Source organism: Pleurodeles waltl, chromosome 9, assembly GCF_031143425.1.
Source record: "Pleurodeles waltl isolate 20211129_DDA chromosome 9, aPleWal1.hap1.20221129, whole genome shotgun sequence".
NCBI lineage: Eukaryota > Metazoa > Chordata > Amphibia > Caudata > Salamandridae > Pleurodeles > Pleurodeles waltl.
Genome location: NC_090448.1, coordinates 1,146,908,966 through 1,146,933,320, shown reverse-complemented (window position 1 = coordinate 1,146,933,320; position 24,355 = coordinate 1,146,908,966). Strand labels below are relative to the sequence as shown.

General features: G+C 44.4%; 1 protein-coding gene across 3 annotated transcripts in view; it reads left to right on the top strand.

Annotated features, from left to right (window-relative positions):
* The window catches only part of ACTN1 (actinin alpha 1), a 223,456-nt gene that overhangs the window by 194,080 nt on the left and 5,021 nt on the right, over positions 1-24,355 (top strand). The window contains exons 17-20 of one of the 3 annotated variants that reach the window (XM_069208969.1): positions 59-238; positions 2,468-2,614; positions 16,669-16,749; positions 17,383-17,448. In XM_069208969.1, coding sequence (XP_069065070.1) covers positions 59-238; positions 2,468-2,614; positions 16,669-16,749; positions 17,383-17,448 — 474 coding nt within the window. The remainder of the gene's footprint in view (positions 1-58; positions 239-2,467; positions 2,615-16,668; positions 16,750-17,382; positions 17,449-24,355) is intronic. The other 2 variants (XM_069208968.1, XM_069208967.1) reach the window with 2 other exon arrangements.

Here is a 24,355-nt window from a genome sequence, read left to right as displayed (position 1 = left end):
CCAGATATGTACAGCCCCTCTCACTCATGTCCCCTTTCCTCCCACATATTTTTTACAGGAGATCGGGCGCATTTCCATCGAGATGCACGGCACTCTCGAGGACCAGATCAGCCACCTGCGGCAATATGAGAAGAGCATCGTCAACTACAAACCAAAGATTGACCAGCTGGAGGGTGACCACCAGCAGATCCAAGAAGCACTTATCTTCGACAACAAGCACACCAACTATACTATGGAGGTAAGACACATGCGATGCATGCTGGGTAAAGGATTTGTCGACCAGAGGACAAGGAGCAGATTGGACTGCATTTAAAAAATGGTCCAGTCTACTCTCTGTACTTGCATCAGTTAGGACTTCTTAATCATGTAGTTCTCATAATGAAGGTCTATCCACATTATGCTCTAAAATGTAATTGGTGAGGTAGCTTATTGGGTTTAGCACCAGCTGCAGAGATTTATTGGTAAGCTGTAGGTCACAAGTTGGAATCCCGCAGGGATCGACTCTGCGGTTAATCTTTCTCTGGTAGATTGAAGTAAGTTGTGAAAGAATGCCTATTGTTTAAGCGCCAGGAGGCTACTGCGTTTGTGATGGGTGCTACGTAGATGGCTGGTAATAAGAATACTGTTACTTGGATTGCTGTTATCACATCAGTCACAAGGACAGTCGGGTGAGCATGGTCCCTTAAAATTGTTATAAAATATATTTTTTAAAACATTGACATAATCTAATCTGGTCTACTTGCAGTTCATATCTGACATCAGTATACATTCCAAACACTGTTTCCGCATAGATAGATGGAAAGCTGAAAATAAGTTATACAATAAAGAGGTATGTTTAAAACCTCTGACATATATGCAGCATGTTACTTAAAACTAGTAAACATGAAGGTCTGGTGATAAGATTCAAGTTAGTTGGAAAAAAACCCTGAGGTAATTGGATTTAGCTTTTGTGCAGCACCGCAACAAATGGTTTTTATCAGCAATAGTTTGCTAATCAAATTAATGTGAATAGACCACTGTCAGGGTTAGAGAAATATTGTGTCTCTGGCCAGCAAACTCAGCTAATTATGAGGAATGACCAATTAAATCACAAAAACGTTTCTTAATCGATCCACGGAATTTGAGAAGAACATCAACCCATTTAGTTCTATTACAGTCTAGTCAGGACAATGCAGTTATCTGCTTCCGTTGTATTAAATGTGGTACTGCTTTCAGATGCACTGACAATGTCACAATTTTGGGTTGAAATGCACCTGTCAAGTATGTTATCTGCAGATGCTGCTCCTGCCTTAAGCCAGATTTCCAACCTGAGTAATTCAGTTATCAAATTCACTGACAAAAGGTGATGCATTATGTTAGCAGGGCAGTTTAAATGCAATGAAACATGGATAAAGCTTAGAACGGTACTGAAAATGTTTTGATTCGGGCACTAGTCCCTGCCACAAAAGCTTTTATTTTGTATTGGCTCCCCCTCCCAGTTTCCAATTCACCCTGTAAACCTGTGCCTCAAAGACTCAAGTCCATTTCCTGAATCAGAATCTTTAGTTATTGGCTAATTTAACCATTCAAAACAAAATATGCGCTACTCTTGAATTCAGTTCCTGACAGTTACAGCCACTCTTCATATGCCCCCATTTAAGGGAAGCAAATGGTATACTCCAGTTGAACTGACCTGTTCATGCATATATGCTGTACTATATACGTAATACTTGAATTCTCTAGATTTAGGCATTTATTTAAAAACCCATTGCAGGATTCTTGTGAAAGTCAGATGTTTGCAGCATGAATCTCTCATGCATCCCACATCCTTTTCCTTATCATACCACCTGGTGGGCGACCACTGTGAAACGTATATATTTGTGAGAGATCGTAAGTGGCCTAACTTGTTGGGGGGGATACTTCGTACTGTTACAATGTACGTCTTCAGGAATGTACAGCATTTTCATAGAGTAAATAAACTCTCCTGTAGTGAAACTAAAAATGTAAACTGTCACCAGGACAACAAAGTTTGACTCGTATGGGATCAAGAACATAGACAACATCCCAGTTTATCTTTAAATTTTAGCTCCTTTTTATTCCACAGTCCTATTAATGATTCTTTCATTTATCAAGACGTTCAGGAGGGATCTGTGCATGGACCATTTATCAAGAATAGTATGGCTTTTGAAGAGAATTTCAGGAGTAAATCTTTTCATTTGCGGAGTAGACTCGTGCCCTGTGTCTTGAGAGATCCAAGTACTTATAATTTTCTTATCTATGAACAGTAGAAACCGACAAGAATGCAAGAATGGCAGAGATCCAGCTTTATCAGGGTGACCATCTTGAATTTGTTTGTTTTGATCGAGTGTGAGGGAGCTGTGCCCACATGTTGTACGGTGACTCCTTGTAGAGCTGCTTGCTTTGCGTGAGGACTGTGAATGGAACACCACCAAACAGATGATGTTGCATATGTTTTTTTTTCCTTCAGCACATTCGAGTGGGCTGGGAGCAACTCCTCACCACAATCGCCCGGACAATCAACGAGGTTGAGAACCAGATCCTGACCCGAGATGCCAAAGGCATCAGCCAGGAACAGATGAATGAGTTCCGGGCTTCATTCAACCACTTCGACAGGGTAACTATCCCTTCTCCCATTCCTCTCAACTTCTACGTTTAAAGTAGGACCTTGTAGGTTTGGCTCCTGATGGGGGGTATAGTATCTAGAAACAGCCTACACATCTCACCAGTTCCAGAGCGTCTGGTTGTTTTGCTGAATGGCTGCTGGTTCGGGATTAACTAGGACACATCTGTAGTTGAGGCCATTGGCTGTGCATGATGGTAACATAGCCCAATTTAGTACAGAGTCTTCTGCCCAAACATAATTGTGGATTCCTTGTGTCCAGGAACTAGGGTCCCTACGCTCATCTTCTCGGAGAGCCCTCACCAAGGCTGTGACCCATCACAGCTGTTCCAAAGAAGAAGATGCTCTGCATTAACCTGGATGGGGTGGAAAACTCACAATTCTACCACACCATATGGCTTGTCACTCCGGTAGGCGTAGAGAAACACAGAGGAGGGTGTATGCACACCATTACCATACACCTTCAAGAGCCTTTAATACTAGGCGCTTGGGATAGTTAGGTTTTTGCAACACACTATTCTAGACTCCCATGCAGGGCATTATTCCACTACCTACTGGTTGGGTCCAGAAATTCCTATAAATAAAGTTTTATTTTGGATGTTGACAGAAGATACAGCTAGCATGACTCAATACGCTAACCATAAGCCCACACTTCCTCAGTACGTATCCACCATCTTTAGATACAATTTTCCATGGGTGGGAGTTGATCGGGGGGGGGCAAACATGGTTACAAAGATCATATTTAAATGCTCGTTGTTGTCCGGTTGAAAGACCTTATCCGAAATATTAATCTAGACTTCCTTTTTGACGTTTGACAAGATTGATTATTGATTTGGGGATTGGGAAGTTAGCTCCAGTCATTGCCAACTTGTGCAGTGCTTTTCCTAAGTGCAGCTGTAGTTCTTCCCAGCTGGAAACACACTGTAGTTTCCATACAATATGAAGGAAAATCCTGAGCTGATCCTAGAAGCTTGGGTAATTATCGCTCTATCTGTGCTACCAGCTCCTATTAAAATACTGGAAAAACGTGTCAATTTGGTCATTAGATTATCATTTTTAGATACCTGTCCAGTCCTCGATTCTGCTCAGTCTGGATTTAAATCATTGCGTAGTACTGTATCAGCACAGATTGCAGTAGTCGATCAGCTCAGATGGGTGCTCGATCATTACGTAGTACTGTATCAGCACAGATTGCAGTAGTCGATCAGCTCAGATGGGTGCTCGATCATTACGTAGTACTGTATCAGCACAGATTGCAGTAGTCGATCAGCTCAGATGGGTGCTCGATCATTACGTAGTACTGTATCAGCACAGATTGTCATAGTCTGAGCTCAGATGGGTGCTCGATCATTACGTAGTACTGTATCAGCACAGATTGCAGTAGTCGATCAGCTCAGATGGGAGCTCGATCATTACGTAGTACTGTATCAGCACAGATTGCAGTAGTCGATCAGCTCAGATGGGAGCTCGATCATTATGTAGTACTGTATCAGCACTGATTGTCATAGTCTGAGCTCAGATGGGAGCTCGATCATTACGTAGTACTGTATCAGCACTGATTGCAGTAGTCAATGGGCTCAGATGGGAGCTCGATCATTATGTAGTACTGTATCAGCACTGATTGCAGTAGTCGATCAGCTCAGATGGGTGCTCGATCATTACGTAGTACTGTATCAGCACTGATTGTCATAGTCTGAGCTCAGATGGGAGCTCGATCATTACGTAGTACTGTATCAGCACTGATTGCAGTAGTCAATGAGCTCAGATGGGTGCTCTATCAGGGAGACATTGTTGTATTGAATTTATTTGACCTATCATCCACCAAGAATACTAGATCACACAATATATTTAGAATTTGACTAAACACCAGACCCCCCAAATCAGTAAAACGTGGCCTGACAGTTTCTTCTGCGTGCCCAACTCTGTTAATGTCTACCTTACCCCCCCCCCCCCACCTCACCTGATAAGGTTGTTTCACCTCACATTCGTGACCTACGATGATTATATACAACTATATGGCTGTGTGGTCCATCGGATCACTTGCAAACAAATTTTAAGTGGTGTTTGTCTTAAGTGGCTGAATGGGTTAGCAACAATGCTGTAAATCTTAAAACTGACAAAACCGAGATGCTCATTTTGGGCCAATCTAAAGGAATTTGGTTGGATGGAAAGTGCCCGTGTCCTAAGGCCTTCAGCTATTCCTAGAACCACAGTAAAAAAAAAAATTAAGTCTCCTTTTAAATAGTGCTCTCAATTCTAATACACAGATGACCACAGTCACCTCTGTCTGTTTTTTGTTTTTTCTAAAATTGGTAATGAAGACTTTGCCTCTTGTTTCCTCTACCTTGTTGGAACTAATTATTCCAAGCCTTGATCACCTCCAGATTGGATTACTGTAACAGCCTTTGGTGTGGTCCTCCGAAAATGCTTATTGCCAAACTACAGCCGATTAAGCATTTTGCAGTCCTTATCATTTTCAGTAGAGTGGCTGATGTTGCTCTTTGTAGGCCACAGCTACACTGGTTACCACTGAGAAGAGAGTTTTGTTTAAAACCTTAATCCTTGCTCATATGGCTGTATCAACAGTAGGACCAAGCTACCCCCAAAACAAATTCTGGACATGTATCACAAATAGACATCTTTGTTCAGTCTGTCTCCTTTTATCATCACTATTGTAGAAGAGAAAGAGTGGGGAAGACAAACTTTCATCTGTTGGCAACTAAATTCTGAAGTTCCCTTTTTCCTTCACTCAGGGAAATAACCAACAACATTCAGCTCAGGATGTACTTGAAGTCCTTGATTTTCAAGTAATTCCTGCTTTGTATTCTGTTGGGCTGGTTTTACTCACTTCAGTTTACAGTGCCCGGACACCCTTCTGGTTAACAGCTGTGCTTCATAAATTTTATTAACATAACATTTTAACGCCTGCTTCACATTCTCCGACAGTGAGAATGCTAATCAGGAATGATGGTGTCTTGTATTGCAATAGTACCGGCTGTACATGCACACTCTGCGGAAGTGCCTTCCCAGGCAAAGGGCGCTGGCGACTGGTCAGTTGAGGACCTAGTGTTGTGCACACTGGTACAGTAGAACAAAGAGAACTGGGCAGGTTGTTTTTCGACCACCCAGTCGGAGGAGTCTCCCAGTTAAGACGCCTCCCTTACATGGTGGGGAGCTCATCTGGGCATCTGACAATCCAGGGCCAAAGGTCTCTGCAGCAACAAAAGCTGCAAATTAATCTAATGTAACTGATGGTGGTTAAGTACGTGCTTAGAGCGTTTCACAAACTGGTCCAAAATCAAAACCGTGCTCATTTCCAGAGATGGCCAACATGGCCACAAGGTACTATCTTCACACGCAGGCCTTGTTCCAAGATACTTGTTGCACCTACAAAAGGCAGGGATAGTGTATACTACCATCAGGGTACATTTAGCACCCTTGGCACCATAGTTACAAAATAGACAACACCAGCTAGTGTTCAAAACAATGGCTGTCAGAGTTTATGGAAGGCCTTAAAAGGGTGATTGTCTCGTAGAGCGCCACCGTTGCCCTCATGAGACCATAGCATTGCTTTTACCTGGCTTATGGAGCCACCATTTGAGCCATTACACCTTTGCCCACTGCAGTTTGTCATGGAGGACGGCCTTTGTCGTTGCAGTCACTTCACTTCATAGAGTTAGCAAACTACAAGCTCTAGTTGTGGTGTGGCCTTTTATTAAAGTCCAGAAAAAATGGTCATCTTTAGAACAGTTGTTTTTGACCCAAGGTGGTCTCCCTGTTCCATGTCTATCAAATCATTCAATAGCCCATTTTGATCCTCAACCTCAGTTGACTGTGGAAAGGACCTTACGCACATTAAATGCCAAAAGAGCCCTAGTGTATGATGCGGTCTGTACCAAATCCTTTAGAAAGACAAATCAACAGTTTGTAGCTTTTTGGCAATCCCCAATTGAGTGGAAACCATTTCCAAAGTGGCCCGGCTTGATGAATTGTTAAGTTTTATTCCAGATCCAAACACACATTCTTAGGCATATTTCACCCTTAAAAAAGGAGACACTATGGCTTTTCTATATAATGGCCCACTCCTAAACATATGTTGAGCTGCAACATGGTCAAGCGTGCACACTTTCTCCAAGAATTATTGTGTGACCTTCACGCCCACCAAGAAGCAGTAAAGGATACAAAAAAGTGATGGATGGAGTGCTTGAATTAATCTCAGCCCCTAGTAATTACTCAGGGACGGGTATACCCAGACATGTTTTCCATGCACACTATGTCACACGAACCAAGCTATACCCTGCTGATGCCTAACTATGATGAAATCAGTCCTGGGTTGCATGGGTTCCTGTTAATGGATGATCTGGCCTGGTAGTTCGGGATGGACTGTTCCCATTGGAGCAGGGTCAGACTGATTTGAATATGGTTGGGTCCAAGCTGAGGTGACATGGCGGGCAAAATAACGATGGATTGGAATGCGGCCTGAGTAATTAACGGTGGCTTAAAGCATCCCAACCTTCACAGTTTTGTATACTTAATTGTATCGCACCAAAAATCAGCGCCTGGGCAAACTGCCCTTAAAAGTTAGTTTCAAACATCTTCCGCTACAGAATGCATGCATCCTCTTTAGGGGAAAGGGCTTTTCAGTCTTTGCAAAGCAGGTGATGGACAGTAGCATGTACATGCCACAGTTTAACATTGCATCCTGCCAGCTCCCCGAATATGAACTTATCATATGGCCTACTTCGCGTCACTACACCCGCTTACTCAGGCCCGCAAGGGAAAACAGTCTCCGGTGGAGTCTATGTCCCGGTGCATTGTGGGTTATGGGGAGGGGCTTACTAATCACCTCAAACAGGAAATTTCTGCTTGAATGAAAAACATGCAATGTTCCCTCCCAGCAGTAGATGTCAGGAGTGTGCATGCATGTAACATTTTCTTTAATGCGCCTCTAAAAGCTCATCTATCTGCTATTATACATAGGTACCTTAAGAGTCACCAGTAAACAGGCACTTTCCATACCAGTTATTAGAACGTTCCTTGAAGGACCAAAGAAAGTTCATCCTCTACAAATATTTCCCACGCTAACTTGATCATTGTCTTAGGGAGTTTTACGAGATCTTCATTTGAAACAAAGCACAAAGCCACCTTGAAACATTTTACTTTAAAGGCAGCATTTATATTAGTTGTTACTTTATTGCAAAGGGTTAGTTTGTTCAAGAGCTTCCCCTTCCAGTTCATAAGGATCTGGCAGCTATGAGGACCAATCAAAGATTTATTCCTAAATGAATGTCAAATTTACAGGTTAATCAAACAATACAATTGCCTTCATACTTTCAACAGTACAGGGTGAAAAGGCTTTACAGACTTGAATGTGAGAAGGACAGTCAGGTGGTAAGTCCATGACATGAAGTCACTAAGTAAAGAAAAACACACATTTCCCTCATATGTCTCAGGTCAGAGGGACTGCAGTTAGAAAGAGAACCATAGCAAGATGGATTGTGTAAACAATTCAACTACCTCAACCTTAGCCACAAACCTGAATCTAAGGGGCATGCCACAAAATGAAGGGGGTAACATCAACCTATACTGGCAGCATATATAGTTTGCGGCGGAGCGACATGGTCCCCATTACACACTTTCAATTTTGTAAATAGTCTCAAAAAGAACTGATAGGCTAGATAGTCTTAAAACTTTTGTTCCGTACTTCTCACACTTCCCTCCCTCCATCCAGCCCGTGGATGGGCTCCTTTCCTAATTCATCCTCTTCATTTGTTCCTTCTAGAATTGTTTCCTGTTACAAAAGACACTAGTTACTTACTTTTAGCCAGGTTTCGCAGTGTGGAACATTTCTACATTCATCAGTCTCATTTGACCTCAGGAGTGAAGGCCGGAAGTTCATAACTTTAAATCCATTATACTTGGCATATGCACAGCAGTAAAACTTCATCCAAAAAGTAGCTCAGAATTGCAGCAATGTGCTAGTGCACTGCATGCTTATTGTCAACTTAATAATGAGTCATACTAGCTCTGCCTGTGTTTGATGTCCACAATAAAACTTATTTCGAAGACATTTCTAGACCCAACCACAAAAAAGCAGCAAAGCTATTGATAGGGGTAAGTAACTAGTTTCTTTCATTTTCATCGAAGGTTCACCATTAATAGATCAGGGCAAGATGGAGTTCTGCCACTAAAACACTTTAAAATCCCACTGAATGTAACACAGTATTGTAAAGGTGATTTCAGTAAGCAGATGGCAAAAGTATAGACTGAGGACATGCCAAGGGATTGTAGATGGGTAGGCATAGACAGAGCTTAAGAACCTTTGACCTCTGGGCTGTTAGAAGCCGAAGAATAGATAGCCTTTTACTAACAGCAGCTAACTTAAATGTGGCCTGAGACTTCATTACTGTTCACTTCATTCCAAGCCACAAGTCCCAACTCCATTCACGTGTTTACCTTCATATATGAGTTTGGATTTAATGGGCAGCCGGGATGCTGCAGGTAGCCCATCTCATTCTGACCCCTCTGAAAGAAGGCAGGTAGCCACCAAGAAACTTTCTGAACTCTATAAGCCACGACAACTACCAGATGATTAACTGGTTATTTTATTGCAAGAACCTTCATTTAATTAATGTAAGGGCTCTCATTAGTTTTATTCATCTCTCCGTTTGATCCCTTTTTGTGCTGCTGAGGTGGCCAAGGCCTTATTGAGAGGCTCCATTTCCACAGGACTAACCCTCCCCCTGTATGCCACGGCTAAGGTTCAAAGCAAACGAAGCAAAGTAAAGGCGGGGGTTGAATAGAGAACATAAGAAACCGAAGATAGACTCAGAGGCGCTAGTGTGTTGCGCATTGAGAACAATCAAGTTTTAGGATGTTCGAATTTGTGATTTACTTTGGCTACATGGGGGGGGTGGCTGGGTTGGTGTTGGTGGGCCTGTGATCAAGATGGAGGGAAAGTCAGTTTTTGCAATGTGAATAATTTCTGGATTCAGATGCTGTGTATCATTCCACCACCTAGTAGTTGGATCCGGAATGCCTTTAAAAAAATATATATATGATATAGTCCCTTTGGCTGTAGGTTTGCCTTGATGACATCAGACGTACCTCCTAAAATCCTTTGTATATGGAAGTTTTCTTCACATTTTGTTTTTCTGCCACTGTTTATGGATACATGTAGACAAGCATTTGCAATGCAATTGGTCTTGCGTATGCTCGTGTTAAAGATATTAGCGTTTTGAATGCTGAACTGGCCTTTTCTTGCCACATAAATTGAAAATGGAAAGTGAAACAGTTGACATAAGCAACCCAATTCAAAGCGCCACGGCCGCTATTAGTGTGAGCGCGAAGGAGAGCCTCAAAAGGAAAAAAGTTTGAGCACCGTCAAACGTATCAGCAAATATGCAATAATCCATGTAACAGGGTTGATGGCCAAGGCGGTAACAAAACTGCCCCAAGGAGGGACAAACGTAAAGTATATACCAATGATGATAATGGATTTTTGAAAGGCGAGCCCGTGAATGAGTGATCGTGATGGGCGTGGTTAAAAGCCCACAGATCGATTACAACACGTCAGAGTGCTTGCACGCTCGACCTAAAAATGTTTTTTTCTCAACAGAGAAACCATTGAAAAGAAGACACCAAGAGAAAGGAAAACAACTCCGACAACTGATACGTGAAAAAGGCCAGAGGGTCTTTTTTACCCTGGAAAACACATGTGTTGCATCAACAGAATGTGAAGTGGGTATGGAACACACCCCTTTCCATTTTTGCCTGAACTGCCACCAAAGTTTCAGGAAGAAAGACAGCCACAAAGTCTACAATCCCTCCCTGCTGAGAGATTACTGAGCAGAGGGCTGCGGAGCCTTCGCAGAGTTCCAGCTGAAGCCACTAAACACGACAAAAACAGAGGTAGGCTCCCTACGCAATGACAGAGTCTCAAGAAACAGAACTGATACAACTACTCTTCACTGATGAAGAGGCCCCAGAGGGCCCTGAACTGGCACAAGGGGAATTCTCTAACTGCAAGGAGACAATCTATATCAAAAGAGAGGAGATGCCTAAAAGGCCCATACAAGAGAGGTATACAAGCTGAAGGTAATAACACCGCGCTCAGGCGCTAAAACATTCTTAAGTGCGCTGATTGAGGGGGGGGGGAAACGGTGCCTCCGGAATCCAAACAAAAGGCCACTGATGAGCCCTCAAAGCTGATCTCAAGGCGAAATGTGATTGTCAGGATTCCTTCTCCCTCTCAATCGCACAATCTGATTCCTCTGTGCCAAACAAAAATATATATATATATATATCGATCAGAAAACTCTTGACAGCGGCTTGAAGCAGAGATGGAGTTGCTATATCAAAGGAAATAAGCATTAAAACAGACCCAGAAGAAATGCAGAATCCATACTCTGCAGGAAGGACCAGGCAGAACGACCAACCAGTGCCGGAGTAGGCAGACTTGGAATCACCACTCACCCCAGAGCCGGCAGAGAAGCCGGAGGAGGAAATTGATGCACAACCAGAGGGCAATGAGGAATAATACATGTTGGGTGTCAGACTCGATGAATGTAAGACATCAAGACAGATTCCTCAGAAGAAGGTATTCCTGCTTTCCTCGCCAGATGACCACTGCCTACAACAGTCCTCAAGAGAGCCGCAGACAAATATGGGGTAAAGTTAGAAGATCAGCCTGAATCTTGTTTCTTGCTGGAAACTTATACTCTCAGGAAGAATCAGTATCTCCTATGCTGCCAAGCATCCTTGACCAAGGGAGAGAAGCATTCAGAGAACCAGGTACCGCCAAAGTCGTAACCCCCAGGGTCGAAAAAGAACCCAGCTTAGATCAGGGGCACGGTCAAGGCAGGCTCAATTATAATCACCACAGCCCAAAGGAGAGCCAATGGCCCAGCAACCATGGGACCTCCATCAGACAGAGCAAGCGCTTGGAGATGGTAGGTAGAAAGATAGAGTGCTCAACTGCAGCACAAAGAAGCATCGCCAGTTCCAGCGTGCTTCTCAACAGGTATGGGTACCAGAAATGGGACCAAATTGAGGATATGATGCAACACCTACCAGATCAGTACAAAAAGAGCTAAGAATGCCATTGCAGAGGGAAGGAAAATTACCAACAATTGCTTAAAGTGTGCCCTGGGTGCAGCATACACTGCCAGCAGACAGCTGGGAAGGTATCACCCTCAGAAGGCTTCTGTTGTTGAGGGTGTCGAGGTTTAAACCTGGGGTGCAGATGGCGGTCAACAAAATGTCACTCACAGGAGATACTTTTTTGGAACTTAAGTCGATGAGACTCCGCAGGGCATGAAAAGATAATGAGACAGCAAAAGCAATGAGTGCTGCAGCTCAGAGGCGGTGTTGGGGGGAACCTCTTCTACAAGACTACCACTGACCAACCTGCAAAGGAGGAGCACACTCAGTGACAGGACCCCCCCACTGCAATCCCCACAGCAAAGGACCTGATCTCAGTGGTACTACACAAGCATGCAGCTGTGGCCCTTTTGAGGTAGAGCAAGGGCAGAGGATTAGCGGGGCCATCCAACATGTGACTCAGCACTGGGAATACCCTCACGTCTCACAACGCTGGAGGAGGGTGGTGGTTTGAAGTATCAGAGGATTCCAACATCAGTGGCGTTCCATTACCTCCAACAAATGGATCCTAAACATTGTCCACCATGGATATTGTATCAAACTGTTCAAACAACCTCCAAACAGCAAATCAGTGGCAAGACCAGCCAACCTTAAGGAACAAAGATGCCTCAAAGAAGTAGACAAGCTATTGCAGAAACAAGCAATAGCGTCTTCCAAGAAGGGTGAGCGGGCAGAGTGTCTGTACTCTATTTCCTGGTACCAGAACCATACATAACCCTACGACCCATCCTAGACCATGGGGCCTTAAACAGGTACATCAAGACACAAAAAGTAGATGACAACTCTTCAAGAGGTCATATCGTGCTTGAAGAAAGGAGACTATATGGCAGCCATATATCTCAAGGATGCATACATCCACATCCCCATGAGGAAAAAAACACAAAAGACTCCTGAAGTTCCTAGCAGACAAAGCACACTACTTCAAAATCCTGCTAGTCAGCATAAAATCTGCACCAAGGGTGTTCATCAAATACCTAGCCACAGTGGCGGCCCATCTAAGGAGAAAAGGAACACATGTGTACCTATATTTGGACCACTGGGTAGAAAAGGCAAAATCATTTGAGAGAAGCCAGACGAGCATAAGAATCGCAATTCAAACCCTGCACAATTTGGGATTCTCCATAAATCCAGAAACGTCGGCACCAACACCACAGAAAGAAAAGATTTTTCTGGGATCACGTCTGAACTGCAAACAAAGGCGTTCCCATCCAAAGGAAGGTCGACTTACTGACGGATCATATTCCCCTTTACCAGAAGGGCTAACCTCTGACATTGAGTACAGTGGAGAAACTGTATGGGCATGATGGTTTCTGCATCCCCCCCCCATTCCAAATGCAAGGCTTTACATGACATGAGACCAGTAAAGGAATGCCTATGAGGCAGTGGTAACAAGCTACATGGAGGATCTTTTGGTTGTAACAAAGTACACTGAAAACAAAAGTGGTGCAGAATTCCAAACACTGCAATGCGCAGACCCTTTCAAAACCCATCTCCTTTAGTCACAATTACAGATGGCTGGCATACCGGCTGCGGAGCCCACATGAAGGGGTTAAGGATCAGGGTGGTATGGAGCCCATAGGACATGGTGAAGGACATAACCATACTAGAAATCAATAATTTTTTTCTGAAAATGTTCCAGACACAAACCATGGGGAAAACCATGCTAGTGCAGACGGACAACACAACAACCGTGTTCCACCTCAACAAACAAGGAGGGACAGGATCCCACAAACTGCCCACTCTAGCAAAGGATAAATGGACACGGACCATTCAAAGATGCATCACACTGGTCATGATGCATCTGCCAGGACTGCAGAACACGGAGGTAGACAAGGTGAGAAGACAGGCAAATGTCTCCCAGGAGTGGGAGCTAAAGCAGGAAGTGGACAACATAAGATTCAGGAAGTGGGGAACACCAACAATGGACCTCTTCACAAGACAGGAAATAAGATGTCAAAACCGCACAGCCAGATTCCCAAACCAGCAGGCACAGGGTAACGCCTTTGGATTGATTGGTCAGGGGCGTTTGAATAAACCTTTCCACCAATTCCTTAGCTACCACTAATAATAGAGAAATATAAACAAACAAAAAACAGACACAAGTCTTAATCTGCCCTCAGTGGGCAAGACAGACCTGGAATTCAGATGTATTAGAACAGGCACAGAGCAGGGAGATAACCCTTCCAGTGTGACAAGACTTACAAAGAATGCAGAGAGGACGTGCTCCACCCAAAACCGCACACTGGCAGCATGGCGCCTGAAGAGTTGGATCACCTTCGCTTGCCATAAAGGACCATAGAGGTGCCACCGGTAGCCAGAAGACCATCCACAAGGCAGTACTAGACCGCAAATGGAAAGCGTTTAAACAATGGCACGTCACAGTAGCACACAGTCCGAACTGGGCACACAACGCAACCATGCTAGAATACCTCGCCCATCTACTTTGTGAAGGATTATCATATGTCTCACTCAAGGTACACCCTGCAGCCATTGTGGCGTACCCCAGAGGAGTAATAGATAGAAGTTTCTTTCAAACTCCGGTCACAAAAAAAACTCCCAGCAGGAGCAAAGGAGATATTGCCACCAAAGTAAGTCCCTACTCCAATGGTTAATCTCAACGTTGTACTTACACAGCTCATGCAACCTCCCTTTGAGCCGATGCACAACATAGAGTTACAGTTTCTAAATCTAAAAATGGCCTTCTTGGTGGCAATAACTTCCCTGCGCTGGGTCAGTGATACAATCCATCATGGTGCAAGAAACATACCTTCAAATTCACAAGGTAGTGATGTGCACAAACCCTCCTTTTCTGCCAAAGGTGGTTTCAGATATTCGCATTAATTGAAACATTCACCAAACGATTTTTTTGTACCAAAATCCTAAGTCCAGAGCAGAAAGGGCTCTACACACGCTAGACGTCCAAAGAGCAGTCATGCCTTGTATTTAGGAAATGAGGACCATCAGAAAGCGTAACCACCTCTGTCTCCTTCAGCAATACATCTGAGGGGACTCCAGTAAGCAAAACAACCATAGCCAAATGGAAAGGGCAGACAACGCAGGGATGCCACACAATAACTGGAGTTGTCAAAGAGCTCCTTCAACAAGAAAAAAAAAGGAGACTCTTGCATTCATCTGCAGTCTCTCCATCGTTGATACATGGAAGGCAGCCATTTGGTGGAATAAAGAGTTCTAAAGCACCTGTTTGCAAACACAACCTCATCGTAGCCTGACTTCCCAAAAAGATCACAAAAAGCCACTAGAAAGTCAATGCACAGCATCTGAATTCAGAAACGATTCATGCAGCAAAACTTGTAGTTTTGCAGTTGTAGAGTTTCTGGATTTGCATGCGACACGCCCTCCTCCCTGGGATGAGAGACTTCGTAACAGGGGCAGGAGAGAAGAAAAGAAAAGGAATTTGAAGATGGCTACCATGTACAGAGGATTCTAGGAGATAAGCCTGACGTCATCAAGGAGGGAACTACAGCTGCCAACATGGGGGGGGGGGGAATAAGACTGCATTTCAGACCCAACCACTAGATGGCGGAATAATGCACAGCATGTGAATCCAGAAACTCTTCAATCTGCAAAACTACTCCTAATGGCAAGTAACCACTTTATCCCTCTTGGCTGAAGGTAGCACATCTGCCTCAGTTCTTCTGAGAGCAGCCCATTTGGGTAGGGTTACCCTTGTGACACCTTGGCTGAAATTCCCTGTAAATCACCCAGATGAGATTACTCATTTTGCAATGGCTAGCCAAGAATTTGGTGCGCTTTAACTGAAGTGCAGCCCACTTTGCAAAGAATGCTGTTCACTTTGATTAGAATGCGAGGCTCCCTATAAATGTTTGTGTAGTATACTTTAACTGAAGCTAAGAATTTTGGATTTTGCTTTTTTGCCACCACCGTCAATTTTGCAAGATTCCCTCAGAAACCAAATTTGCACATGTTATTTAATGAAAACATCTGCGGAAGGTAAGCATGTCTGTAGAAATTACACCTGCAACATATGTGCTGAACCAAGATAGGAATTTGGGTACATGTGCATGACGGGTAGATTGGACAATTGGGGAGTCTGGAGGTACAATTGTCCCAGATGATGCTTGCAAGTCTACACCCCAGTCCCACTGCATGAAGCATCACGCCGCTCGGTTTGCAGCCATTTCCCAAGCAAGTGATCCAGAAGTTCTAGGCAGCCCCTTGCTGCACAGTCCTGCATCGTCTCCGCTAACTCCCGCCCTTTGTCATTTCACAGTCATTTCTCTCAAGATCAGAGTGGGGACTAGTAATTTAAGTAGGAGTCAGTTGTGTTCCAACACCCAAGCCATGCCCTTACATGCCAAAAGAAATTTGCACATGAAATTGTATAGCACTGCACTATTGTTTAACTTACTTAGTTTCTTCAGTGTTTCAGAAGCGCAAACAATTCAGAAAATCTAGATTTGTGATTCTGTTTTTGTAACACTTCAGTGGCAATGTTGTTGCTGGTTGGAATTGGCAGCAGTGGGTGGGGGAGGGCCGAAGGCAGGGGAATTGTAGTCATTTGAGCTGCCCTGCTATTAACGTTCACTATGTGTGTTTGTTTGCAGCACTGTCGCAATGTGGCACAGCCCTTTGTACTACCAGTCGAGAAAGCATTTTGGGCACATTATGCCATGTCACTAACTGTGCACTTTTGTCTTTTTTTTTATTTCTCTCCTTTCACTTCTGCACGTTTCTTGTGTCTTTCCTCCCCCTACTACTCCTTCCTCTGCTTCCCCCCCTCCTCTTCCCATTTACCCTCCCGCCGCATGGGACCTCCGTACTTGCCACCGTCTCCACTCCTTACCCACCTTGCTCGTGGCACGGCATGCTTCTTTCACTGCGTGGCACATCACATTTAAAAATAGGACCACTCTGGCAGACTGGGGCCCGAGGAGTTCAAGGCCTGCCTAATCAGTTTGGGCTACGATATTGGGAACGACGCGCAGGTATTGGTTGCTGGTGCGGAACGCTGCCCGCCCCTAGGCCAGGGAGCCATGAAAATAACATGTCTTTCCTTTTTTCCCTCTTTTTCTTTCCCTCTTTTCCCCTGTTTGCTGTTAATGTTTCATTCATTTCTGTCAACGTATTGCTTCCTATTTCTCTGCCGCTCTTTGTATGTTCGATTTGTTTCGTATACGGACTGTACAAAACCTTTTTAAATGCCCATTTATTTCATGCTTTTTGACGGTTGCTGGGGCTCTGAACACACTTTTTCTCTTTGAAACACAATTATCTGTCCAATGCTCATTTCTGATTAAAAAATCAAATCAATTCCTGTCTCTATTTGACTCAACCCAATTCCTTGTCACTCCTCCTCCTCCTGCAAACACCCCTCACCATTCTTTATATTCCCTCCTCCTTGTGCTACATTTTGTCCACGTATTATTTTCATACTACTGAACTCTGTTTGGTGTGGACGTCACTTGTTTTGGTCAATTGCCCGCCATGCTTGGTTTTCCATTATCCTGTCCCCCCCAACTCTCTCTCCCTTGGCGAATCTTCTCCTCCGTACGCTCCTTGCCCTGCTCCTCTTGTCTCCTCTCTCCGGCTTGCTGTCCCCTCTCTGCCATGGACCGCAGAAGAAGACCGGCATGATGGACAGCGATGACTTCCGAGCCTGTCTTATCTCCATGGGTTACAACCTGGTAACGTAACGCCCTGTATTCCAGCTGTGTTCATTGTGGTTTGTATTTGGTGTCCATCGACAACAGTGGATTGCAGGGATCCTCTGACACCTCTGTTCCTTGTGTTTTGTATTTGCTGTCCAGCGGCAATAACGTATTGTAGTGAACATTAAATGGATTAACTCAGTTGCATAAAATGTATAGTTTCGATTGCTATAGAATTAACAGTTTGATGATGGGTAAGTACCAAAGGTCTGTGCACATGGCACAATTTCCTGCCTGCTCTTAAAAAGCAGACCTTAAAGGCAGGCAGGACGTGGGCCAGCTGGCAATGCGTTTGGTGGTCCTTATCCAGCATCTAAGTGTTATGGTTTTTGGAACCATCAAAATGGAAAAAGCTACTTACCTGTAACAGTAGCAGCTTGAGAGTATGAGCCTGATTTAGAATTTAGCTGATGGGTTACTCGTCACAACGGTGACTGATAGCTTGTCCGCCGATATATAAATCCCATAGGAAATAATGGGATTTATATTTTGGCGGGCAGCATATCCGTCTGCGTTGTCACCGAGTAACCCGTCCGCCAATATTAAATCAGGCGCTATATTCACTTCCCAAGCTATGCATCTTTCTGCCATCTCCTGGTTAGTTCAGAAAAGTAACCTTGTTGTTCCATAAAACTTAGATCATACTAAGCTTTTCAGAGCCCCGGAAGTAGGTGGTGGAATGTTGCACGTCATGTAAATCCAAAGCATTTGCAAACTGAAGATCTGTTGTTACAGTTAAATAACTTTGCCTTTCTGGTGGTTCTAGAAAGACAGAATTTGATAATGTCCTGCTGACCCATTTTCTGTCGGCTCTTAACACAGACAGACCATGTATGGTCCCAGGCGTTAACCTCCCCTTCTCAGATAAGTTATATTCTCAATTTCATTAACATTGAGTTGCATAAAGAATGAATCGGCCACATCAGCGGGTCACTAACCTAAACCACACCTGCCCTTCATCGTAAGATTACCATGCAGAAGGTCAACCCTACTTCTAAATTTTAAAGGGGGGGGGGGAGGGGAACAGACTCCTGTCGCACAGAGGGCTGGTGCTAGGATAATTTGCATCCGAGCCTCAGTGGTATTTTGGCAACAATTGATACTTCTGGAAATGATCTAGCACTTTCTTGCTGGATATACCACAAGGAGCTACTTAGCGTTACCTTACCTTATCTCTGGTCTAGTCGCATATCTCCTAATCCCTGCCCCTTGCTAATAATCCCGGAGTCTTTTATTGCCTAACGTTGCTCTAAAATTAGTTGGACTTGCCATGGCCTTTCTACAAGAGGACAAGTCTCTATCTTCCTTGACAGGCACCTTGGCTCCTGCACCTTATCCCAGATTCCCAGTTTAGTTACTCATTGATTATTATTACCCCCTCTCGGACAACAGAATGCGTATCATATCCATATACTCTAATTGGAACTCTCTTAAACGCCTTCATCCTGGTACTGGGCTACTACCTTCCTACTTCTTTATTCTATTATCTACATCTTATTTCTTATCCTTAATTATTGTACAAGTGATCACCCCTATAAATCCATGAGCCACTCCCCTTTTCCCCCACTACCCTTTTATTTCCTGGTCACAGCTCATGACCCCGCCCTCTGATTCCTGACCATGAACTCCTTACTTTCTACCTCTCAGTATTTAAACCCTTATCCATTTACCCTGTGTGTGTGTGCCTGAGACTTATTTTTGTGACTCAATGTTAATGTTGGCTAATATTATTCTAGGCAAGATTTTGAATTGACACTATTGATTCAGTGTTCTCATTCAATTGTTTCTGTCTCAGGCTCTTTTTAAATTAATTTACTGATGTGAGAAGAGATTATCAAGGAATCTTCTGTATAAATATTAACTTTGATTGTTCATAAGTAATAATAATGGTGACATGGCTTTGCAGCTGAGAGACAGTGGGCAAGAAGGCAAGGTATCTTCCAAAGGAGATCTGAGCACTATATCAGCCCCAAAATACATCTAGAGACTATTTATTTTCACTGTATATTGAGCGGGATGGAAAAAGCTGTGCCCTGATGTCAGGTCTGCTGGGCACGTATGCACCTTGACCAATTTTGCTTGGGGTGCCTTGGGCACTTTTCCATGAGTGTGTATGCCTTTGGCCTAAATGCCCTACTTGCCCATAATAAAATTGAAGAGTTGGGTTCCATTGCAGAACATTGGTAAATCTGCATCATTTGAGACATAATTAACTTGTGCATTGCTAATAATAATATAGTGCCCATAAGTTAAAGCGTAGTATATGTTTATATTTAGACCTACTATTAAGAAGATAAACCACTATCTGACCTATCTAAGAGAAGAGTAGAATTTCGCTTTCCTAATTTTTTTGTAGTCTACTATGTAAATACCATTGGTCAGTCTGCCAATCAAATTGGTGCATGCTGCTTCAAGTAAGGGGTTTTGGGATGTGTGTACTTCTGTGCACTTGCTGAGACATCACAGAATTCCAGAGCCCTTTGTTCACTTATAGTAACTACAGGGTATTGGAATTAAGGGGCCTATAGTTTGCGGTTGCCTTTCTTTAAAACAAAAAAAAAAGTCTCTTATGAACATGTCAACCATCTCACATTTCGTTTCTCTGGAAGTCAGAATACTTCTATGCCTAAAGGTTTGAGGGTATGCGAGCTGCAGGACACCAAAAAATAAGTCAAGGGTGATGACCTTTGGCAATCGCTCAGTTTGTTTTTCACTTCTCAGGGCACAAACTGAAGGCCAAGCAAGCGATGGAATTCACAAGAGCCTGCCAGTACAGGAAGTGGAAAGGGTTTTGGGGGCGGGCGGAGGGGGGGCAGGGGTCCAGGGATTCCATAAGATTTTTAAGCAAAACACTTGGCATACCCAGGTTTAGGAATTCACCTGAGACTCCATACTCAGAAGTCTCAATTTAAATGTAATGCGTGGAGCTCTTTAACATAGCTCATATTTTTGGAGTTATTTTAACTTTTACTGGAATGAAAAAGGTCCAAAATCACTTGAGTAGAAGATGTTTTCAGAGCTTCATATACGTAGTCACAAAAGTGACCTTATTACCCTCTGTTTCACGCTCTGCAGTGAAAAACGTAAACCCGGACGATTATGCCAGGGGCCTCACCTGGCTATTGATTGCCATCTGTTTTGTTGTGAATCTCGTTCACTCGCACAAAATAAATTGAGCTCTTTAGGCAACAAAAAAGTGGAACTCTCTTGGAGGCTTTTATACCTTAATTTGTGGACCTTCCATTACTAAAATCTGAATTGATGCTGTTGAGTGGATCACAGCTTCTTTAAAGTTCTTCAGATTTATTCACATTCTTAAAATGAATAACAAAGTATTTCTTCTGATGGATACTTTTAACCACAGATTCCGTTCCTTGTAAATCTGCCCAGGTGCCGCACCGGATCAGGAAATTCTTGCATTAGCTCACGTGCACTTGCAGGTTGCACCAGCAGACTGTCCCGTTGTCGGACATCCTAAGATAGAGCCACATAAAATTGCCAATCCTGCATGCTGACATCAGTTGCCGTCTTTTAGCACCCTTCGATGCAGATCGGAGCTTCGATCTTTCAAACTTTTTGAAGATTTTCTACCAAAACATTTTGACAATGTGCAGGGATATCGCATCACAAAACTGCAGGTTTTTTTAATCATGCCGAGTGTGTCACAAGCATATACCTACAATGGACCCACAAAAATGACTTTGGTGCTTTGCACCAAGATATACCCATAATTGGGTGAGAAATGCTCACCGACGCATCCAAAGACCACCAGGGAGGGAATAGCTAAACTCTGTCTCACAAGAAACAAGGTTGGTCCCTCTCCAAGTCTTGAAGTTACGCCCAGTCCTGTTCCCACCCACCATAATGAAGTAAGTCGAAGATGAATTCGAAAGACAGGTCAAAACAAAAGCATAAAGAAATCAAAATGGGGTTGCTTTCCTCCTCTGCTCCCACTCTGGGGAGAAGTTGCATAGTCGACACTCCGACATCTGACTCTGTTCCAAATCCGGTACTGGAGCTGTTGCACCTAGAGTTTCTTAGGTTATGGTCTACTACTTAGCAAATCCCAGCCTTCAAGGAGGCCAGGCTGCAGCTGTTCAAGCTGGTTCTGGATCCCTCAGGTGCTTCTCCGGACCCTGTGGATCCATTGTTGCCTTTAACTGGGCTGCCACCAACAGGTCCCCCCCCCCCCCCCCCCCCACCCCAGTTCTGAGTGGCCCTCATACAGCCCACTCTGCCTCCGGTGCTGGACTGTGCCTCGACTCTGGTTCCGTAGGCCCTGTTGGTTGTTCCTCTGCTGGTACTGGTCCAACCTCAGGAGGCACTGACACGGAGTTACACTCTGACTCCGCTTGTAGAAACAGAAGTGGCTTTGGCCAGGATGCCCCCACCCCAAGTGTCACTCTATGCAATGGACCAGGCTCAGCCTCAGTTTAAAGACTAACCTCCTTTACTGATGCCTCCCCAATGAAGGAAACGAGGAGGAGGTGGACCACTTTCTTCCCCCTCATTACACTGATGCTGGCTTATACATTGATCTACAGAATTCCAGTGGCTTAGACGTTTCACTAGAAATGGAACTGAATTGGACCTCAAGAACCACCTCCAAAAGAGAGCTTCCTATTAAGTGGTGGTATGCAGAGCCACAGAGGTGCTGAATTTCTAGGTTCCTGCAGTGGAGGCTAAGGATAACCTGAGCTGAATTTTGCAGTCCTGGTCCTCTACGTTGGGGCCCTCATTACAATTTAATGAAGTTCTGACTGAGGCCTGGTACAAGCCTCGCTTGACTTCACCAGTGAGTTGCCTGATTGCTACATGGCATGCACCTTGGGTAATCCAAATTTCCTAATGCAGGATCCTACTCCTGATAGTTGTATAGTTCAGGTCTCTATGAGAAATGTTAATCCAAATTCCTTTTCCACTGCTCCACCAAAGAATTGAAGAAGATAGTCACTGTGGGCAACCAAGTCTTTTTCTAAGCTTACCTAGTACTCCGGTCCTTGAATGCTCTTTGCTTCTTGGGCCACTACTCTCACACCCTCTGGAACAGGGTGAGCGACACTTTGTTGTTGGGTCTGAAGACTTCCAAAATCCCTTTGTCCGCACAATACAGGATGGCCATGTTGCAAACTATCTCTGGATGTCACCAATTGTGTTGCCTGGGCTATGAACTCCAGTATAGTCAACAGACGCCGTGGTTTGATGCATGGTGCGTGGTTTTTCCAGGAAGTCCCAAACCTCCCTTATGGACATGCCATTTCATGGGGCTTGATTGTACAACGAAAAGATTGATTCTGCAATCTAACATTTAAGCCAGCAGAGCTACAGCGTGCTCCCTTTGAGAATGGGGTCCTTACCAGTTGTCAGAGGCAGCCCGCAGCCAGTTGAACATTTCCGTGGTTGGAGGGGCAGTGGTAGGGGAAGAGGAGGACAAACAGCAGTCCTCCTCCTCCTGAGTCTGGGCACCACTGCTGCCAAGCCCCTATACTTTCCCATCCATCAGCCGTTTGGAGTCAGCAGGGAGCCACATTTAGCGTTGTCTAACCTACTGGTACTTGAATTAGTAGGATCAGTAGGACCATCAGATTGTTCCTCAGTTATGCTCTTGCATTTTGTGCATCTGACCTCACGTTCCTCCAGTTGTTGGTCAGACATCAGTGGATCATCCTGCTGTTCTTTCACAACAGTTGGTGGTGATGCTTTCCAGAAGGCTGAGAGAAGCCTGGGTTGCTTTTCTAGGTACTTTCTGATCCCTTAAAAGGAAGCAGTCATGAGACCAATTTTGGAGCTCAAAGAATTGAATGCATGTATCAAGAAGGTGGTCCACCGGAGGACACCGAATCCGATTAGGCTGACCTTGTACCTTGAGGACTGGAAGCTGTCCCTAGACCACCAGACTCTTACTTTCATGTGCATGGCCCACAGGAAGCATCTCTGCTTTGTAGTGGGGTCTGCCCACTTCCAATTCATTGCCCTACTCTTTAGCCTGACATCAGACCCTTGGATTTTTCAGAAGGCCATGTTGGTGGTAGTGACCCATGTTCACAGGTTGGTGTGCCATATGTTCCCGTACCATGACTAATGCCTCATCCCAGGTGTTCTCTGACCATCTGGACAACATGGAGATCAGTGGCTTCTGTTCTTCCATGTGGTAGCACCATCACATGAGCCTTTTGGAGCTGCAAACCAGCCATCTGGCCCACAACGCGTTTCTGTTTTCCATCAAGGCCCAATCAGTCAAGGTGAGGAGACTGTACGACCGGCATCGGGTACTGCAAGAAGTAGGATGAAATAGGTCCGTGGCCCCTTGTCTGGTGGCTGTGAAGCTGTGGCAGCTGCTGAAACTTCACAAGGTGTCCCTGAAGTGAGTCACCTGACTGGATCACCCAGCATCAGGGCAGATGAGCTCAACAGGCATTATCTTGCAGATTACAAGCTGCGCCCACTGTCTTTTCACTACCTCCAGAAATGCTCAGCATTCCCCCTTTCATGCTCTAGAGTTTTGTCCTGGGGGTCATTGGAAATGTGTAACATATAGATGGCCAGGAATCCCATCTGAGGTGCTTTCCTCTGCCTCTGATCTTGCAGGTTCAGAAGAAAGACAGGAGGATCGAGCCCAGCTGATTCTGGTGGCCCCAGATTGGGCCCAGGGGGTTTCCTTACTCCCTTCACTGTGCCCCAGTGGGACTTAAATTTAGTCCACACGTTCCGATAGGTGCTCCTTTTGAGTCTCTGTGTAAGTGTAGTTGGAGTCTACTACTCCTGAAGGCCACGTATTTCATTGCAATCGTTTCTTCACGTCAGTCAGCGGACAGGCATTGTTTGCCCATCCTTCATACAGTACCTTCTTCCCTGACTAGTTGGTGCTTAGAACTCCTACATC